This window comes from Dipodomys spectabilis, unplaced genomic scaffold, assembly GCF_019054845.1.
Source record: "Dipodomys spectabilis isolate Male_0828 unplaced genomic scaffold, ASM1905484v1 ptg000054l, whole genome shotgun sequence".
Taxonomy (NCBI): domain Eukaryota; kingdom Metazoa; phylum Chordata; class Mammalia; order Rodentia; family Heteromyidae; genus Dipodomys; species Dipodomys spectabilis.
The window spans coordinates 26,127,892-26,149,013 of NW_024870731.1; the positions used below are offsets into that span (position 1 = coordinate 26,127,892).

Below are 21,122 nucleotides of genomic sequence, written 5' to 3' on the forward strand. Positions count from 1 at the left end.
ATGTAAAGGACTCTATTTAGTAGATTTTAAAAAATAGGTACTTGGTTATTCATTTGGTTTAAGTACACTTTTTGGAATTTTAGAGGCTCTGAATATTCTATAGTTGGTTCTAGAATAGTAGCAGTAACTGGAATTCCTTTTGTTTTACTTTCTTTGTGTGTGTGGGGGGGGGGGGAGGAGCAGGGAAGGAAGGCAGAGAGGCTTGAACTCACGGCTTGAGCTACGTCCCTTAGCTATTTCTACTCAAGGCTGGCACTCGACCACTTGAGCTACAACTACTTCAGCTTTTTGGTGGTTAATTGGAGATAAGAATTTCATGGACTTTCCTGCCCAGGCTAGTGTCAAACCATGATCTTCAGATCTCCACCTCCTGAGTAACTAGGATTATAGGCATCAGCAACCAGTGCCTGATGCAGGGATTCCTAATAATCTATTACAAAGCTAGTTATACAGCCAAGAATTTGGCAGGTTGTGATTTCGCTGTGAATATAGAATCAGTCAGTGTCAAAAACTGAAGCCAAAAGCGTTGTAATAAAAGGCTCCCTATGGGTCCTGGCACCTCCCTTTTGGGTCAGGTTGACAAATGGCACACCTGTGTAGGCATATCATTAGAAAGTATGCATAGCACATGCACAATAAGTCACCAAAGACAGTGGTGATGCGGGAAGCCAGAGACATGCCAAGTCAGCCAACTCAGTTGGCTTCCGAAGAGATGGCAAAGAGTTTCAAGCTTCATACAACTGCCTGCTGATGGGCACCGCCACCTGACAAGTCAGAGATGAAAGGATTCTTGAACTATGATAGGATCTGCCTACGAGAGGGGGCAGGAGAAGGCTGCCAACATTCCCTCAGGCCTGGGTGGGAACTTGGCAGCGGAGTTCACACATTCCTTCCATTCTTGTCTTCCCCAGGGGAGGTGGGAAAATAATACTAGTATTTCCTCAACCCCCAAACATCGACTCTATGACCCACAGTGCATTCTCAGCCCTATCAGAAGACTAGTTCAGAAAGGTCATCTTTTCTCTCCCAGGAAAAGAGAAGATGCCAATCACAAACCTGAAGCATAGGATTCATCTCGTAGCGAGAAAGGAATCCCTTTCTGTATGCATGTGGGATACAAGAACCCATGAATCACACAGGGGAGAGTGTACCAAAGGAAGATCTGGGGTAAGAACTGATTAGTCCCTTTTACTAATTTATCTTGGGTTTGGTTTTGTTTTCTTTAAAAGATAAATGTAGGCTCCTCACAATTTGCCAGTACAGATGGAAAATATTGATCTGTTGAACTCACTGATTTTTTATTCCTAAAGAGTCTATTCCTTAACAAATTCCCTGTCATGGTCTCCACTATCCTGGACACAGTCAGTGTAGAGGCCATACTAACCCAAGAAAGTGGAGAATTCCACCCCTAGCTCATCTCTCAGTGGTACAAAGAGCTGGTTTTATTCTTTGCCTCACCATGACTTGTTAAAAAAAATCTAGTTTATTCCATCCTATGCATAAGTAGAAAATTGCTTTTCATTCAAATGTCAGGCCAGATTGATCATTACAAGGGTGAAATAACAATATTTGTTCAACATTCCTCAACAATAATAATCAAGACTTTTCAGCATGAGCCAAGAGTGTTTAATGTTTTACATGCTTTATTGCATTTCATATCTATTTGGCCCAATGAATAGAATTGGCTCATTGCAATTGTAGGTCACACATCTGCAGATTCTACCAGCCAGAGACAGGAAAATATTCATGGAAAAACAAAAACAAAGCAGTGTGTATGACTGGACAGTGGCTCATGCCTGTAATCCTAGCTATGAGGGAGGCAGAGATAGGAAAGATCAAAGTTTGAGGCCAGCTTGGTCTAAGAGTTCATGAGATTCCCAATCTAAAGCAATAAAATCTGGACCTGTCATTCTAGCTACATGGGAGCATAAATAGGATGATCATGGTTCAGATTGGCCTAAGCATAATGAGAGACCTTATGTGATAAACAACTATAGCAAAAAGGCTAGGATGTGGCTCAAGTGATAGAGTACCTTGCCTGGGAAGCTCAAGGCATGAGTTCAAACCCCAGTAAAGTCATGGAAACAAAAGTGTTTAAACATGTAAAGTTTTTTTTGTTATTATTCTTATATATACATATACATATTCCTTCATATACATAATATGTATTCTTTATATATATATGTAAAACAACTGTTACATAGCATGTACATTGTTTCAAGTATTATAAGTAATGTAGAGAAGATTTAAAGTATATACAGGACAAACACAGGTTTGGTGCAGATTATGCCTCTTTATATAAAGGTATTTATAGACTTTGTTAACCACAGTAGGCCTTGGAACAAGTTCCTACAGATGATGGTCTCATTAGCCAAATTTGGCAGATGAAGATCTAAGACACTGAGAGGATAAATCAGATGATCAAGGTCACACGGCTACTCAGGTGTGATAAAGAACTAGAGCACTGTTTGAGGAGTCTGCATCTCATAAAAGTGCCTCAGCAATCACAAAGTCCAAGAAGAAGTCGACTAGGCAGGTCTGCCTCACCAAAAGCCATGGCTCTTCTGCATTCTAAACACTGAGCATCTGACAATATTCCCTTTGGAAAAGGAGCATGCTCTTATAATATGGCTCGATAGGTCTTTAAAAAAATTTATGTCCATTATTTATGAATTGGGAGACACTTGGTGTAGTGTTGGCAAGGGGGAACACAGGTAACTTGCTGTGTAACTAGTAAGAATTATAAAGGACCTTCAAAAATTATTTAAATGGGGGCTGGGAAGGTGACTCAGTGGTAGAGCGCTTGCCTTGCATGCTTGAGACCCTGGGTTCGATTCCTCAGCACCACATAAGCAAAAAGAAAAAAGCTGGAAGTGGCGCTGTGGCTCAAGTGGCAGAGTGCTAGCCTTGAGCTGAAGAGCTAAGCGACAGCGCCCAGGCCCAGAGTTCAGGCCCCATGACCGGACCCAAAAAAAAATTATTTAAATGAAAAATCTTGCTTAATGGATAATTACTGGCTCTGAATAAAGTTAACATCAGATATACAAATTGATATAAAGCTATGTTATACTACCTGTCAAGAATACTATTTCAAAAATAGCGTATTTTAATTATTTTAGAAAATAACAGTCCAAAAATCAGAAATTCTAATAAATGTACACCAATTTGCCTCATCTTCTAACTGCTGTCTCTACAGAACAAATGGAAAAGCCATTTCATAATTGCCACTTAGCGACTTATTAGAAAATGACTCCTCTGAATCCTTGCTCATTTTCAATCAAAGGCTATTACTGTTTCCATATTCTAAATGTCCAAAGTCCAGCCATGGATGACTTAAATCAGGAAGGACTTGGGTTTCTGAAAATCTGTGTACCAGGACAATATTGTAAGACCCTCCCAGACCAAGATGTTGAGCTAGGAAAGCTCTCCCACCTCAGAGGAAGGAAGGGAAAGGCCCCATTCCTTCCGTTCTGAGTAGGAAACGAGAATATTATTAGACACTGCATGAGCAGTTCAACCAGAGACACACACCAGCTCTGGCTGCAGAGGGTTGCATGGCACTTATTCAACGTCATTTCTGCCCATCAGATTCAAAACTTCCAACCCTGTAAAATCCATTGTGAGTTGGGAAGCATCTTATAACCACTAATGTCAATTCAAAGTCACTGATCAAAGGAACAAAAATGTGATGCGGCGGCAGTGAATTACATGCAATTATTGAATGGGAACTTACACGTGGCCAAGCTCATGGGCGATTGTAAACGCTGTGCTCAGCCCACTGTCTTCACTAATGGAACAGCTTCGGTAGGGGTCACAAATGGTTCCCAGTTCAGCAAGGCCTATTAGAACAGGTGGGTGAGAGGCAAAGCAAAACAAGAATTTACTTTGAAAAACAATTGTGGCTTGGAATAATAAATGGTAATAAATCGTTTTAGTCACAAGAGGACATGAAGCCGGGACTCACCTAGAGTATCACATTTGTCATGGGCTCTGCAGATGTCCTGTCTGAAAGCAAAGCAGACTTAGGCTTTGACAACATTAAATACAAGAACATACTTTTCTTTTCTTTTTAGATCTGACTGGGACTCCAACTCAGTACCTGCCACTTTCACTCATTAGCTAGTGCTCTACCAACTGAGCCGTGCCTCCAACCCCAACTTCCAAGTCTTCTAGGCCTTCCTAACAGCATGCCTTTCAGGGAGGGATATCCTGAAAAGACAACTAACAAAGCTTGGGTTTGGCAGCCCAATAAAGTTCAGGAAGCACTGAGTTAAAGGTTAAAGGTTGTATTAACAAGTTTGCTGCTAATGCTTTGTGTAGCCACAGAGCAACTAGAAACTTCTCCCACCAGGACTTTCTCCAATTACCCAGGAATAAGTAAGTCATTCTAAGGCACTAAATACTTTGCATTTAAAGTTTATGGAGAAGTAAGTGGTAAGCTGGGGATTGTAGCTGGTGGTAGAGTGAATGCACTAGATGAGCAAGGGCCCTGGGTTCAATCCACAATATGGAAAAGAAAAACAATAAAAAGACAAAGAGTTTGTATCCAGATCAGAGGTGGCCCACAGTGAGGGGAATAATCAGGGTAGATCCTTCTTTGTTGATTTGTACAAGAGTGTGTGTGTGTGTGTGTGTGTGTGTGTGTGTGTGTGTGTGTGTGTGTGTGTGTGTGTGTGTGTGTGTGTGTAGTGGGGCTTGAATTAAGAGCCTGGGTATTATGCCTTAGCTTTTTTACTCAAGGCTGGTGCTCTACCGTATGAGCAGCAGCTGCACTTCCAGCTTTTTTGAGTAACAGGTTATTAGAGATTTAAGTCTCATGAACTTTTCTGTCCTAGCTGGGTTTTTTGTTTGTTTGTTTGTTTTGTTGGTTGTGGGGGCTGAACTCTAGGCCTGGGTGCTGTCCCTCAGCTCTTCAGCTCAAGGCTAGCCCCCTACCACTTGAGCCAAAGCACCACTTCCGGGTTTTTTCTGCTTATGTGATGGTGAGGAATCGAACCCAGGGCCTCATGCATGTGAGGCAAGTACTCTACCACTGAGCCACCTTCCCAGCCCCTGTCCTAGCTGTTTTTGAACTCAGCCTCCTCAGTAGCTAGGCTATGTAAGTGTGAGACATCAGTGAATGAAAGCCTGGTTGCCTTGAGAATTTTTTTAATGTGTTTTTGAAATAGAAGTTCTCATTTAAAACTTGGGAGATTTCACAAGCTAAAATATTCCCTGCACCTGACTTCTTGCAAAACAAAATCCCACAAGCTTGCAACGCTGGGCTCAGATCCTATGTGACAAAAACCAGCTTGAGAAGAGCAGCAGCTGCCCAGCTTGATAAGAGTCTGTGCTCTCAGGCTTGCATAATACATCAAGTCCTTACCTGACACCTACATAATACAGGTCCTCAGCCAGCCAGCTTCTCTATGTCCACTCACCTGCCCTAGGGGGACATTTGGCAGTGTTTGGAAACATGAGTGGCTGTCACCATTGAGAGGAGGGAGTACTATATATTAGTAAGCAGAAGCCAGGGATGCTACCAAACACACTGAAATATTCAGAGCAGTCTCCAGGACAAAGAATTATCTACTTCTGCTGGCTGCTAGTGTCTCATGCCTATACTCCTAACTACTTATGAGGCTGAGATCTTAGGATCAAGGTTCGAAGCTACTAAGAAGTCCATTTATTTCCAATTAACCACCAAAAAAGCTGTAAGTAGAATTGTGGCTCACATGACAGAGCACCAACCTTTAGAGAAAAAGCTGAAGGACAGCACCTAGGCCCTGAGTTCAAGCCCTAGTCCTAGCATGTACACACACACACACACACACACACACACACACACACACACACACACACACTAATCTGATCCAAAATGTTAACAGTGTGTAAGCTGAGCAGCACTGGACTGATGCTGGCTACCAGTAACATAAGATCCCATCCTACCAACTTCACCTGACGCCAGAGATTTGAGGAACCAGAAATCCATATACCTCGTAACAAGTACAGCAGTATCATGCTGGATTCCACCTGAGGAGTTCTTCGAATGCTGCCACTGGCAAAAGTTTTTTAATGTTGTCTGGGCATTAAAAGATATAGAAGGTCCTTCCTGAATACAAAAGAGAGAGAGAGAGAGAGAGAGAGAGAGAGAGAAAGAGAGAGAGCGAGAGAGAAAGAGAGAGAGAAAGAGAGAGAGAGGATGGTGAGTCTATGTTACCAATGCCAATTGGATATATGCCATTTCGGATACAGACAGAAGAAGAGAAAGAGAAAAGAAACAAAACTTTATTACCTGTTCATTATGAATCACAACTAAGTTCACAATAACAATATTAATTAAATTTCCAATACTTGGGTCTTTATAGATAGAGGCTACCTGCAACCGAGATAAATTTTTCAAAGTTAATTGTGAACTCTGTGTAAGTAAACAAGCAATTCACTTCCTACATTGGGATCCCTCTCTTTACATTTTATGGGACATACACATTCTGTAGTTCTGATTGAACATTTACCAACTAACATGAAGGTCTCCTTGTGCAATTCACAGATGGCAGTTTTAGGTAAACAATGAATTCAAACAACTTTAAATTCCAAGTTATTTTTTCCCTTTGAAATTGTATTATCCCATGACTTAATAATTCTCTATACTAAAACACTGCATATTAATTTTCCCACAACCTCCTTTCCTTCCATTTGATATCCTAGATTGCTGTGATTGCTTATCACCCATTTGTACCTTCAACAACCTGTGTGACCGATTTTTGTGCAGCTTTATAATGTTTCATGGTGAGAGCTAACATTTACCGAATGCTGATTGTGGACAGACCCTTTGGAAAAGCTACATATGCATCTGTAACTGGTACCCACATCAAGATCTAGGCAAGGCACTAGTACAATTCCTGTGCAACAAGGAGGACAATATGGCTCAGAGAAATTAAGTAACTTGTCCCAGGCTAGACAGTGGTGCAGCAAAAAAAGAACTTCAACCTAGGCCATCTGATTTGAAAACCTACATTTGCAGTCAACATTCCTATGAAAAATCTGAAGCAACAAGGTTGGATATGCAATTAGATTGGTTGTTTTCCCTCTCAGAATATCAGTGAGCTGGAGAGTTGGACACACATGGAGCCGAGCAGGTGCATGGGGAGAGGAAAGGGAGGAAGGGCTGCAAGAGTATAGGGGAGTGGCCCACAACAGTAGGGGAAAGGTAAGGAGCACTATAAGCCATGAGAAGCAAAGGAGAATCCTAAAGCAACATTCCCAAGCATGGTGCCTCTCCACATGCGTCTGGGAAATTTGTTAAAATGAGGTAAATTATGGTCATTCCATAGAAAGGCTTGTCATAGTAATAAGGGTGGAGGGGAACAGAACAATATCTAATTTTTTTAATGCAGTGTATAAAATGATAATATATGAGAATTCTCTCTTTCTATTAAAAAAAGCTGGAAAGTCATTTTTCCACATCTATAGGAATTTGACTAAAATTCTGTGGGTATACTAAGATCTAAAGGTTTCACATTTACTTACATAAAATGGCCAGCTGTTCTTCATAGAGTCTATGCATGTTAGAATCAATTCTGCCTATAGAATTCTGTGAATTGCAGAATCTATGCATCTGTGTGGTTTAAATCATGGCTAAATAACCTAATTACTAACACAATGTAAAAGGTGTTACATTTTTAAGCAAGTTATAAGAAAAAAGTATCGATATGTTCAGTAAAAGTATTTCTGATCCATGTGGTCAGGTGGCCATTAGGGAAGACCAATTATCTACGCAAACACCTTTGCTTAAGAAATATCCAGAGGTCGGGCTGGGAAGGTGACTCATTGGTAGAGCGCTTGCCTTGCATCATGAGGCCTTGGGTTCGATTCCTCAGCACCACATAAGCAAAAAGAAAAAAGCCGGAAGTGGCGCTGTGGTTCAAGTGGTAGAGCACTAGCCTTGAGCTGAAGAGCTGAGGGACAGCGCCCAGGCCCAGAGTTCAGGCCCCACGACCAGACCCAAAAAACAAAACAAAACAAGAAATATCCATAGGTATACAGCCCACTATACTGGCCACTGACTCCATGCCCAAAGTGAGATACACCAGAAGATTCAAACATGTTCCAGATATCAAAGACTCAGAACGAAGAAAGTAAAATCCTTAGAAATAGCTGTTAAATGATGTTTGGGTGTAAAATAAAATGTATTACTAAAATTAACTTGACCTGTCTCATTACTTTTTAAAATACTGTGCTGATGAGAAAATCTTAAATGGAACATGGTTTGCATTATTTTTCTACTAAAGAGTACTGGTTAGAAGCAGCAAATATTTGCTTCTAGGAGTAGGCTGGGAAACCTGCGTAGCAAAGGGCATTCATTATTTATCAATAGTTTATGTTTCTGTTTGATTTTTTAAGCACGCATACACATATGGGTATTCCTAAGATTCACCCCAGAGGTACTTAATCAGCATGCTGAATAAGATACTAGAACTGGACAATTGCATTAAAGGAAAAAAAGCTCCACATAGTATTACTGGACAGCCACACCAAGGTGTGCAAAGTTCATAATTGGACAAAGAGGAAGTGGACAGGCAAAATTTAGGTCACACATGCCACCTGCTAGCTAGCTGTATCCAACCATGGCAAAATGACCTAACTCTTCTGAGACTCAATGTTCACACCTCCAAGAGAGAAGATGATCACCCAAACTAGCATGGTTGCTAGGAGGATTTGTCTGTGAGCCTTCTAAGTAAAAATACACACTACCTTGATAACCACTACCATCATTATAAAAAGGTAACCAGTGAATAATCCTATCTTCTCTTCAGTGACTTGGCCGAATGGTTGGAATGCCAGCCCTGGAATAGGGAACACCCATCCCCCAATGGCATGCTGAGGCATCATCATCTTCAGAACATACTTACAATGGACATCAAGGTTAAAATATAGTGCTGAAGGTTGGCTCCATGGTATGAAACCATTTTGTTGTCCGCCACCACCATCACTTCTACAAACCGTGGGTAGGATAAAAATCGTTTGGTTCTTCGGTGGGACCTCGTTTTCCTCACGTCATCCGTCCTGTTACCATAGGCCGAGAACGCTTGCGACGCTAGGCTGTGGTTTAGTATGGCCACATCCTCAGCCAGGTCATTCCTTTCTCCCCATTTTCTTGTTCTGGCTTTCCTCTTGTCTTTACGGTGACTATTTCTGTGCTCTGTAACAAATGAGATGTCCTGCATTACACGTCAAGCCACAATGATTTCATAGTGAGAATTTAATTTGATGCATCCTAAGGTGACGTCTCCATAATTGAATTCCATGCAAAACAAACTTCAGACTACAGGTGGCAGAGCGGAAGGCAATCTGCACTCCATGCACACTATGGAAGGCTTGAGAAAATTAAACAAATATATAAATGCTTAAGGTAGTGTTGGAAAAATCAGCACAGGGTTAAAGGAAATAACTGCATGTGGTTCCTTCTACTGGGCAACAACAACCTTTCTGGAATTTGAGCAAGTCTCAGTCATTGTTCTGTACCATACATATGGTAAGGGCCAACAACACACTTACAGAATGCTAAAGAATGAGGTGACAATGCTTCATGTATACCACTTTCTACCTCCAATCACTAACAACAGAAAGAGGTCTAAGTGGTGTGCAGGGTAGTAGACAATAGAAAGAACTATAGAAAACAAATAACAAGGAAGAACGGGAGTTTATTAGATCACTATCATACCTGAAATAGAAGAACACAATCACTGCTGTAGAATGTTTCTAAATTGGTAATTAATTTATCTCAGGGCCCACTTGAAGTTGATTAAGGCTATCAGAGAGCATGGGCCAGCAACTGGAATTGGTTTATAATGGTAGACCAGCTCTCTGTATTCCTAGCTCCTGCCTACACTTCTTAGGTTCTATAGTCTTGCTACTGAACACGTGGTCCAGAGACCAGCAGTGCTGACAGTCTCTAAAACTTTACTGAACAAGATCCTCAAGTAATCAGAAATTTTGAAAATTACTACTTAGTTGTCAAATCATTGACCACATTATAATAAATAGCCAGAAAAGTGTTCACTAAAATACACTTGAAGTAAACATAGTATTTTACCAGCTCATAAATGTGAGCCTCAATACCATTAACATAATCTAAAATAAACCATGGAACTATACCGAAGCATTCTTAAGTAGCTAAGACCTCGGGAGGAGTTGGGGAAGTGCGGAGGGACATGAGGGTAGGGAGAAAGCAAAGGAGGGTAACAATGCTCGCTATGAAATGTGCTCATTACCCTACTCATGTAACTGTAACCCCTCTGTACAACATTTTTACAATAAATAAATATATATATATATTAAAAAGTAGCTAAGATCTAAGTAAGAGAATTTGTTATACCCAAAATCACAAATAAAAAGTTTGGTTGTAAGTGCTTTCATATTTGAGGGGTTCTAAATATTTGACCATTTTCTTGGAATGCTGAAACATTTTACGGCTAGGATATGTGTTTTGCTCAACTTGAACATTTTAGTGATAAATAAGTGACATATGTCAAACAACAATAATATATATAATCCAACTCTAGCTATGATGACTAACTCAAAGCCTGGTACAGCTGGCATTCAACATTAGACCACTTTTTCTTCTAGCTTCTCAAGCATATTCAAACATGGATGTATCAATGTCATGGGCCTCCCCTAGTCTTCTAGGTGGTGAGTGTGTGTGTGTCTGTGTGTGTCTGTGTGTATCTGTGTGTATATGCTGGTTTGGGGGTTTGAATTCCGGGCCTAAACACCGTCCTGAGCTTTTGTGCTCAAGGCTAGTGCTATAATACTTGAGCTAGACCACCATTTCTAGCTTTTTGGAAGTTAATTGGAGATAAGAGCTTCATGAACTTTCCTGCCTAGGCTGGCTTTGAATCCTGATCTCCAGATCTCAGTATCCTGAGCTGTGAGGATGCTAAGCCTTCCAAGTGATTTTTAAGTATCACACAAATATAGAATGCATTGAAATCAAGCATCAAGTACAAGCAAGGCATTGGAGTAGCTTCATTAAGGTTGAATTACATTTTGTTATGTATTTTACCTCACATACGACTATGAAACTGAGAGAATTACCTCTATTTTGCAGATGAGAAAAAGAAATCCTAAAAAAAGACAACTTTGAACAAGTTGTCCAAAGTCAAGACAGCAGGTGGGGTACAGGAAATCAGGTAGTATTTTATCAACACCCCAAACTGGACTCAATTTTCCACTGAACAAACTTTTCAACAGCTGGGAATCGACACTGCTTTATGATTTGATTGATAGATTCCCATCTGAATTGGGGAAAACAGAGTTCATGGCAGATATTTTCATGATGTGGCTTTTATAACTGGGACCAAGTTCCATATATGTGAAAGTGCCAGGATAAATCATATCCAAATATATTCCAATAAGCCTAACCTGATTTAATGGATTATATTTACTTAAAGAAAATAGTATAACTGTAGTGAGAAAAACAGTCAGGACATGTATGCAATTCATTCCTTAACCACCAAGAAAAAGAGTCATCAGAAGGGACTTAGGCATGGGGAAAATTGAGGATGAAATCAAAGCACTAATTAGAAACAACATCTGGTTACTTAAATAAAGCAACAGAAATTAAAAGAACAATCATAAAAGGCATAAAGTTCTAAAAGAGAACAATTCATACAAATTCTAATAGTGCTAAAAGATACTTCATACAAAATTTCTGTATCAAAGAAATAATTCAGGATATTGTATATGGCACCAAAATATAAGAAAAAATTACTTCATGAGAATCAAAAATAATACATTGCAGTATATGATACTTCTCAATCTTCTATCCATCTATCTCCTCTCTTAATTAGTTAGAAGCATATTTATTAATCTACCTTGTCTAATGAATCTCTAGCACTTTCACAATTTGGTCAAGAAATTTTAGTTTTAGCATTAGAAATGACACACAGAAACTCAGCCACTATATCTTATATAGCTACTCAGTTTCTTTGCTTCCCAGAGATATCATTGTACAGAATAATTTCCAGCAAGGGGGTACACATATCCTTAGATAAAAATATAAACTTCAATAAAAAGGAAGCTATCCACATTTTTCTTTGTTGACCTTTTAGCATAACTGAATTTCATATTTCAGGAATTTACAGTGTCACTCTTAATAGCTTTATAAGAATGGGCTAAATATAATTTCTTCCTCAGAAAATACAGTAGATAAGGTCTTAGTATTCTCGCTCTTGTTTTTTTCTTCAACAAAGTTTTGTATTTATTATTTTCAATATCAGTTTTTCTATTAAGACAAAATTTATATAGCACTAGATTCATTCTTTCACAGCAAATTAATTCAATGATTTTAATCAAGAGCCTCAGAATCGAGAGACTACTAATAGCCATTATTCAACTTTAAAATACTTTTACTCCCAGAAAGAAATCCTATATCAATTAGCAGTTACACCCTCTCCTCTCCTTTTCTTGGCCTTTGGGAATCACTAAGCTATGTTTTCCATGGATGCATTACTATGCTGGCATGTCATATAAATATAGTCACACACTATGTGGCTTTTTACGTATGGATTCCTTCTCCTTCTTCCAGCAAAATGTTTTCAAGATTTGTTAATGTTAACATGCATGCATACTCCATTACTTTTTTTTTAGTCTATTTCAGTTGTTGTACAGAATGGTTACACTGTGACATTTTTCTATAAGGTACTTTGATAGCATTCATCCTTTTATTATCTTCTCATTTTGGCCAAATACTCAGCTGTAAGGATCATACCATGTTATATTTGAGCAGCTGTCAATGATGAACATTTAAAAACTCAAATGAATAAATAAATCTGGTAGGAACATTCCATACAAAATGCTGGGTGGAACTATTTTCCTTTTGGACATTAAAAAGGGCTGGGTCACGTGGCAATTCTTATAGTTAACATTTTGAGGAACTATTGAATTGTTTTCCAAAGTGTCTCTTCATTCTCCCACCTCTTCTTTGAGCTCAAATAAGACCTTCCTTTCTCCCTTCACCCCCCCCTCCCCAAAATAGGCATCATTTTCTAGTGCCCTTTCCTCTTCAAGAAGTCTTTATAAATTAATTGTGTCTACTTTTCTGGATAACTTAACAGCTATGCAGCCTTGTTCAAATTCTAACATAGTGGGCTGGGAAGGTAGCTCAGTGGTAGAGTGCTTGCCTTGCATGCAAGAGGCCCTGGGTTTGATTCCTCAGCACCACATAAGCAGAAAAAGTGGTAGAGCCTTGAGCTGAAGAGCTGAGGGACAGCACCCAGGCCCAGAGTTCACGCCCCATGACTGACAAAAAAAAAAAAAACAAAACCAAAAAACCCTAAAATACTTTGTTGAAATCAAATCCTAACATAGCAAATCCACATCTGCAAGCTAAGAAAAGTGTAATAGTCATACGAATCTCACATTTACATATAAACCAACTTAGACATGTTAAAACTGTTCTAACAGGCAGTTGTGTATGTCCATGACCAGAAGACAGACACCATGGGGCCTTACCTGGAATTACCAGGACTTTTAATTTATATTTGTTTTTCAACTGTTTTGGCTCTGATATCATCAGAAAGAAAGCAATGATACTTATACCACCACCAACTGTGAGGTTTTAAGCACTGCTATGAAGAACCAAGAAACTGCATTCAGAAGCTTGTGTGTGTGTGTGTGTGTACTGGTGCTCGAACACAGGGCCTGGGCACTATCCCTTAAGTTTTTGCTCAAGGATGGAAATCTACCACTTGAGCCACAGCTCCATTTTTGGCTGTTTTTATTTATTTATTTATTTTTGGTGGTTAATTAGTGATAATTAACTTTCAGGCTTTCCTGCCTGAGCTAGCTTTGAGCCATGATCCTCAACTCTCAAGACTCCTGAGTAGCTAGGATTACTTACCTTGCACACCACACTGATTTTAGCTAACCTTTCTTTTCCACTTACAGACTTAGTACTTATTTTATAGAGTTGCTCTGAGAAGCAGAGGTCATGAATGGGAAGTCTAGCACAGTACTTGGTGTACAAGCACGGAACCCAGGAATGAATTAACAGTATCATCATGGTTTCCTGTTTTACTCAGTCATAAAGTCCTAATGTGAATTAGATCTAAAAGAGACCATTTATGGAAAGCATACTTAAAACACTATTCTGGCTTACAATAATGATGATTTCAAAGACATTCTGTTTACTAAGGGTTAGGGTAGTAGGGCAAACAAGCACAGGGTATGTCTAGTTTTACTTCTGACATGACCTTATCTTACTGTAAAAGAAGCCCAGGCTAGCAATCAAGGGGCTAGACTTCAATCCGCCACACCACCTACAGACTCTTCACTGAGTTATTTCTAGAAGCCTCACTTCCCGACCTCTTCAATGAGGATATAAGTACTTGCTTCGATTGTATGGTGATTTTGACAACTAAATAAGGACGTGTACACAGAATAACTTATAAATCATTTTTTAAAAATTCTCTTTGTGAACATCTTTTTTTTTATCAGATACTTCTAGCCTAGGTAGGTTGACAACCAAACAATAATAAAACTTGGGTTCACTCCTTTAACATGTAGCATTATAAAATTAAGATGTTATCATCATTAAAAAGCACTTTACAGCCAAAACACTTGCTAATTTCTGGTTTTTAAAAAATGCCTGGGGGGCTGGGAAGGTGGCTCAGTGGTAGAGCGCTTGCCTTGCAAGCCTGAGGCCCTGGGTTCGATTCCTCAGCACCACATAAGCAAAAAGAAAAAAGCCAGAAGTGGCGCTGTGGCTCAAGTGGTAGAGCGCTAGCCTTGAGCTGAAGAGCTGAGGGACAGCGCCCAGGCCCAGAGTTCAGGCCCCACGACCAAACCCCCCCAAAAAAAAAAAAAGCCTGGGTACTAGTGGCTCATGTCTGTAGTCCTAATTACTCAGGAGTCTGTGATCTGAGGATCACGGTTCAAAGCCAGCCTGGGCAAGAAAGTGTCCAATTAACCACCAGAAAAACTGGAAATGGTGCTTTGGCTCAAAGCAGCAGAGCACTAGCCTTCAGCAAAAAGAGCTCAGTGACAGCACCCAGGCCCCAAGTTCAAGTGTTGTGACTGACAAAAATAAAAAGAAAGAAAGAAAGAAAAAGGGTTCTAAGCAAGCTCCTTTTACCATAAAATACATGTGGTCACTGCATGACTAAAAGACTGGAATTACTTTGAAAGGCGCAATCAGGCTGTTACTCAGTGCTTACTCACTGAAGTGTTTCTACCACAGGGGCTGAGCCCTGGAGATTCAAATGTGAACATTAATTGCTAGAAAGTTAATTATTGTTCTCTGCTTTCACAAGGTTTATCAAAATTTAACCAAATTTCCTTAAGGTACTTAGGTAGCTCATGCCTTGGTGGTTTAACTGGGCCAGTGAATAACAGAGCAAGGAGCAAAGGGAAGATTTCAGAGCAAAGCCCGTGGGTTGCTTCACCAGAGGGGAGGTTGGCTGTCAGGAATCATGAATGGTTTCTCACTTGCAAACTAGAGCTGTATGCACCTTGATTTCTATTCTTGTCATAATATGATTCTAGCTGCCTTTCTTGGGGACAAGCTCTTGCCTCAATTTCTTAATCAATAACATGAGGATAATTAACTGAAAATCTCAGAGGGATGAAAAGTAAAAGAGATGAATACATCAATCCCATTAGCATAAGGCACAGAACTTATAAATTATTAGTGGTTATTGTCTTACTAATAACATACAGGATAAAAATATCCGCTCTATTTAGCATACTAGCATTAAGATTTATTAAAGAAAATTATTTTATTTCAAAAAGAATCTTACAAACGACACAGAAGCAGAAATGGAAAATAAAAAGGGAAGAAGGAAGGAAGGTCTAAAGGTATGAACAACCAATCCTTGCTTAGGAGAAAATTCCACTCCTGACTCTAAGCACATGTGCTCTGAGTGAGAAGACAGGGTGAGATCATGAGACCTAACTGCAAGAAACACTCCCAATTCTCAGATAGCTTTGGCAGCTGATGACATGGACAGCAAAAGACAGAAGTAGACAGCAGTCCCATCTCCCTGCCATCTTGGTTCTACTCAGAGCTTAGATCTGCACTAATGGGTGTTATGAAAAGATGTAATAAACCCACTTGTGCACAAGAGAAAAAGTCTGTTGGGATCAAAGAAATAAATAAGCACAATGTAGAAAGGAAGGTAGGAAGGGAGGGAGGAGTGGGAAGGCTACAGAGAGAGAGAGAGAGAGAGAAAGAAAGGAAGGAAGAAAGGAAGGAAGAAAGAAAGAAAGAAAGAAAGGAAGGAAGAAAGAAAGAAAGAAAGAAAGAAAGAAAGAAAGAAAGAAAGAAAGAAAGAAAGAAAGAAAGAAAGAAAGAAAGAAAGAAAGAAAGGAAGAGACAGCAAGCAAGCAAGCAGAGATCCATCGCAAAACCCATGCATGCGTCAATAAAGAATCATGTGCTTCTAGAACCCAGGCTGAGCAAGAACTAAGGGCATTGGTGGTATGGTTGTGTTGTTGAATGTGTACACATTACTGTGTGTGAATGAAAATGCCAACAAGATTTAATATTTTAAGAGTTTTCAATTTTCTAGTTTTAGAAATCACAGTGAATTCCTTGGCTATACTCTCAATCACGTTCCCAAACCAAATTGTTCCAACAAACTGTGAGCTGTGTTTTATAAAACTAAACAAAAAACTGTATGTGCCCAGTCTCAACACAACATGCAGAGAGCTGACAGGGACCAGACCCTGGGCAGTGGCGGGAGAGACATAGGCCAGGGAACTGCTTTGTGAGTCATGTTTCCGTGAGAGTGATTTGTGGTACGTCACTCCCCTAGGTGTTTCCAAACACCCATCCCTAGCTCACTAAATACCAGGCACAGCACTCATACCTGGGATTTGCCCCATGAACATCAGCATTTTAAAGGCTCTGAGAACTCTTGCAAGAAAGAAACAAGTTCATATTTATTCGCTCGCACAATTTACAAACATATGGAATCTATACCTGCTTCGGAGGCAGGATGGAGGACTGAAACCCAGAAAAGAGGACTGTGCCCATGTGCATTTATCTAAGGCACAGAAAGACATATCTTGGGTGGGTGGGTGGGTGGGAATAAACAACTATGAGAAGCAAGAATAACTCTTACAAACAGAGTCCATGACCATAGGCACTGCCCTAGCGACTTCCTATAGATGAACCTGATTATGCATCACAGCAGCCCATTATATGGTAGCAGTTCTAATCTCCACTTCATACCTTGCAACAACTTGAGGCGACATTTAATGAATATCTATTTGAAGTGGTATAAAACACTGAGCATTGTCCAGCCTATATTTTACTAGGGCACAATTTGAATAACACTCTCTCCATCTCTAAGCAGAAAAGGAGAGACTGGTCTTTCTCCCCACTGATGGAAACCAATTGCCCCTGGCCATTTTGGATTGTGGAGTCCATTCCCAATGGCCACTAAGGTCTTTTTATTATCTGGCCTTTTTCCTCTATAGTCAGTCTCTTAACCTCAATCCTCCCCTCACCCTGATGTCTGTGATCCATACTTATATAATAGTCTGGTTTTCTTTGCTGCAGTGAATTACCTGAGGCTAAGTAACTTTATAAAGAAAAGGGATCATTTTGCTCACAATCTGAGAGGCAGAATGACCAAAACTGGGTAGCCCTATTGGTTCAGCCTTTGATGAAGGCCTATATGCAGATAGCATCATGGCAGGTGAGGATGTGGGAGAAAGCCATTGTATCAACAAACAGGAAGCCAGAGAGCAAGCCAGGGCTCAGGCTCCAGCTTTACCTAACTCATTTTTTCCAGACGTGGAAATCCCTTATGAGCACTACTCCCACAATGTCCTAAGGACCTCCCATTAGGCCCTGCCTCTAAAATCCCATTTCCTCAAATTGCCAAGCTGACAATGCCTCCAATACACGAATCCTTGGTGGACAATCTATTTCTAAACCATAGCCCTCTCCTTGAGATTCACAAAGGCCAAAGAGAGGCTTAATTAAGACTTTGCCCTTGTTGAAACTCAAGACTAACTTTTCCCTCATTGTTCACTTTTTACTTGGGTAGCACTGTGATTTGAACTTTGTGCTTTGTGCTTATGAGGCAGGTGTTGTACCACTGGATCTACACACAAACTCTCTCTCTCTCTCTCTCTCTCTCTCTCTCTCTCTCTCTCTCTCTCTCTCTCTCTCTCTTTTCTTTCTTTTTGTGCCAGTCCTGGGGCTTGAACTCAGGGCCTCGGCACTGTCCCTAAGATTTTGTGCTCAAGGTTAGTGTGTTTTACCACTTTGGGCAATAGTGCCATTTCTGGCTCTTTGGTACTTAATTGGAGATAAAGAGTTTCACAGACTTTCCAGCCCGGGTTGGCTTTGAACTGCAATCCTCAGATCTAAACTTCCTGAGTAGCTAGGATTACAGGTGTCAGCCACCAACACTCAGCTCCTTCACTTTATTTGTAAGATAGATTCTCAAGCTTTATGCTATAGACTGCAATCCTGCAACCTATGCCTCTGGTTTTGCTTATGCTGCCACACATAGCTTGTTTATGCTTCCTAAATAGTTGGGATAAGAGGCATAGGCCACAGTGCCTTGCTAATTGGTTGAATTGGGGCCTTGCTTACTTTTTGCCTTGGTTGGTCTTGAACTGCCTCCTGGGTAACTGGGATTATAGGCATGAGGCTCCATGCCTGGCTCATACTTATATTCTTAAATATGCAACTGACCATCTATATCCCCAGTACTTTGGTTGGACAGCACAAGTTCTATTTCTGGTCATCTATAGGAAATATAAACAACACCATGTCTATTCTAATGCTGTTCTTGACAATGGCTTTGAATAATAAGTCTAAAAAGCCTTTTCTGCTTCATTTTTCTGCACCTGTTTCCTGGAGAAACTCTACCTTATCTCCATGGAGTCTGTGAGAGCATGTCACCTACAATGCATCAGGTACAGAAAGCTACATATGGGGAAACTGACTGCAAATAAAAAAAAGTTTTAAAACACAAGCCAATCTGAGAGATAACATTTGCAAACTACATATCTGACCCAGGACTCATACTCGGAATATATGTAGAACTCTCAGACTTCTATAAAGAAAACAAGCATGTTCTTAAATGGGAAAAATACCTAGCCCGACATGTGCCCCCAAAATACACAAGTAGTAAATGCCACATGCAAGATGTTCTGTGTTGATAACCATGAGGAATATGCAAGTTAAAATGATTCTACTACATATCTATTAGAAGACCTAAAATTTAAAAAAATTATATCAATAAAATACCAATAATACCATGTGCTGAAGAGGCATGAAACTTTCCCACCCTATGAATGGCCCTACAAATGGCTCAGCCGCTTTGAAAAATAGATTGGTTGTTATTTACACCCAGCAATCTCTGTTCTAGGCAAGTACCCACATGAAGGGACAACTTTCATTCACACAAAAAGTTGCAAAAGTTTTTTTTTTTAATGTGAAGAACTATACATGACAAGGATAAATGTTATAGGGTCACAATACAGAAATGGGAAGACAATACTAATTAAAAAAAGATTTTGTGAAAACATGGCAGCAGAAAAACTCCGAGGCCAGTAACATCAACCTGAATATTTTCCATATGCCAACTGCATTTTCAAAACCTTTCTTTAATTCAAGGCAGGCACGGGTGGCTCATGTTCATAATCCTAGCTACTCAGGAAGCTGAGACCTGAGGACTGTAATTCAAAGCCATTTGGGCAGGAAAGTCCATTAGACTTCTATCTCTGATTAGCTACCAAAAAGCAAAAAGTGGCTCTGTATGTGTGTGTGTGTGTGTGTGTGTGTATGTTTGTGTATCTGTGTGTTTGGGGGGGGGGGTGTCAAATGATATGGCCCTAGTCTTGAGTAAAAGAGCTCAGCAATAGTGCCCAGGTTGAGTTTGAGTCTCCGGAGTGGTGTACGTGTATACACACACACACACACACACACACACACACACACACACACACACACACACACACACACACACACCTTATTCTCATTCTAATTCTAATGTCATATGAGAAGAAGAGAATAGAAGAGGAAGGATCCACACTGTTCCTTACTTGACTTGGCTATTTTCTGAGACCCACCCATCTCATATGCACATATATCAGGTCTCATATTTCTACACAGTCCTCTTTGTGAAGTTAGGGACATTTTTTTTATTTATTAAGGATTTATACTTTCATGAACGTTATAGAGATGTCTGATCCAGACACAGGAATATGGAAAAATTTATCCATCAATGACTCATTTATAAATAACAATGACAACCTTTTGTAACAATCTGACCCTCCACAAGAATCCAAATGTGTTGGACACAAAGTGGTAAATTTAAAATCTGTACTGTATGACAAAATAGCAGTTTAGTGAATGAGTGGGCTTGTTCCTTTGCATAAAGAAAGCCAAGAAAATTTCCAATATCTTACTTGGGAAACACAGCCCATTCAAATGAAAGGTTTGCAGGGTCCTCAGATTAACCTGCCTCTGTCAGCCAGGAACCCCTCTGCATTCAGAGGGCCCTCCCTTTGAAGGAAGGATGTATACTTCCTCCATTTCAGGAGGAGCCTGGGAAGAGGAACAAATTTGCAGGCATCTGCATCAGCCTTTGCCCTCAGCATAGGACAAGATTCTGAAACAGACTGCCAGGAAGTCCCACGATTTGATGGGAAGGAGATGGAAAGCCCCATGATTGGCTGAGAGCTGGTAAACAGGCAGCCCCTTGGCTGTCTGAAACCATAGTCATACTCAGCCAGAAGAGGGAGGTGAGTCCTTCAGACATCAGCGAGCCCTAACCTCAGGTACAAACCTAACTCTCCACTCCTAAATGCAAGTTGGCTTTTATGAGCTTCAATCAGAGAGAGTGACAACTTTAAATGGTAGAAAAGGAGTCTGTTCATGTAAATTGAGAATATTTCTATTGGTAGGAAATAACCAGCAAGGGTTATTCAGATACTATAGAAAAAGGGTAGAAATCCAGCTCAACTACCCGGCCTCTTTTGTTTAAGCAAGCTACTCTGCTAAGTGGTTCCAAGACCTCTAGGTTTGGGGCCTAGCTCTATCTTCAAATCACTGAACTACAGCCTGACCAGATGATCGTAAAGATGAAGGAAAGACTAAAAGCAATGAACAGGAA

General features: G+C 40.1%; 1 protein-coding gene across 1 annotated transcript in view; it reads right to left on the reverse strand.

Moving 5' to 3' along the window:
• Positions 1–21,122, reverse strand: part of Adamts9 (ADAM metallopeptidase with thrombospondin type 1 motif 9) — a 148,271-nt gene that overhangs the window by 112,840 nt on the left and 14,309 nt on the right. The window contains exons 4-8 of the mRNA XM_042680270.1: positions 8,892–9,181; positions 6,275–6,358; positions 5,976–6,091; positions 3,965–4,005; positions 3,734–3,839 (exon numbers count right to left, since the gene is read on the reverse strand). Of these exons, the coding sequence (XP_042536204.1) occupies positions 3,734–3,839; positions 3,965–4,005; positions 5,976–6,091; positions 6,275–6,358; positions 8,892–9,181 (637 nt within the window). The remainder of the gene's footprint in view (positions 1–3,733; positions 3,840–3,964; positions 4,006–5,975; positions 6,092–6,274; positions 6,359–8,891; positions 9,182–21,122) is intronic.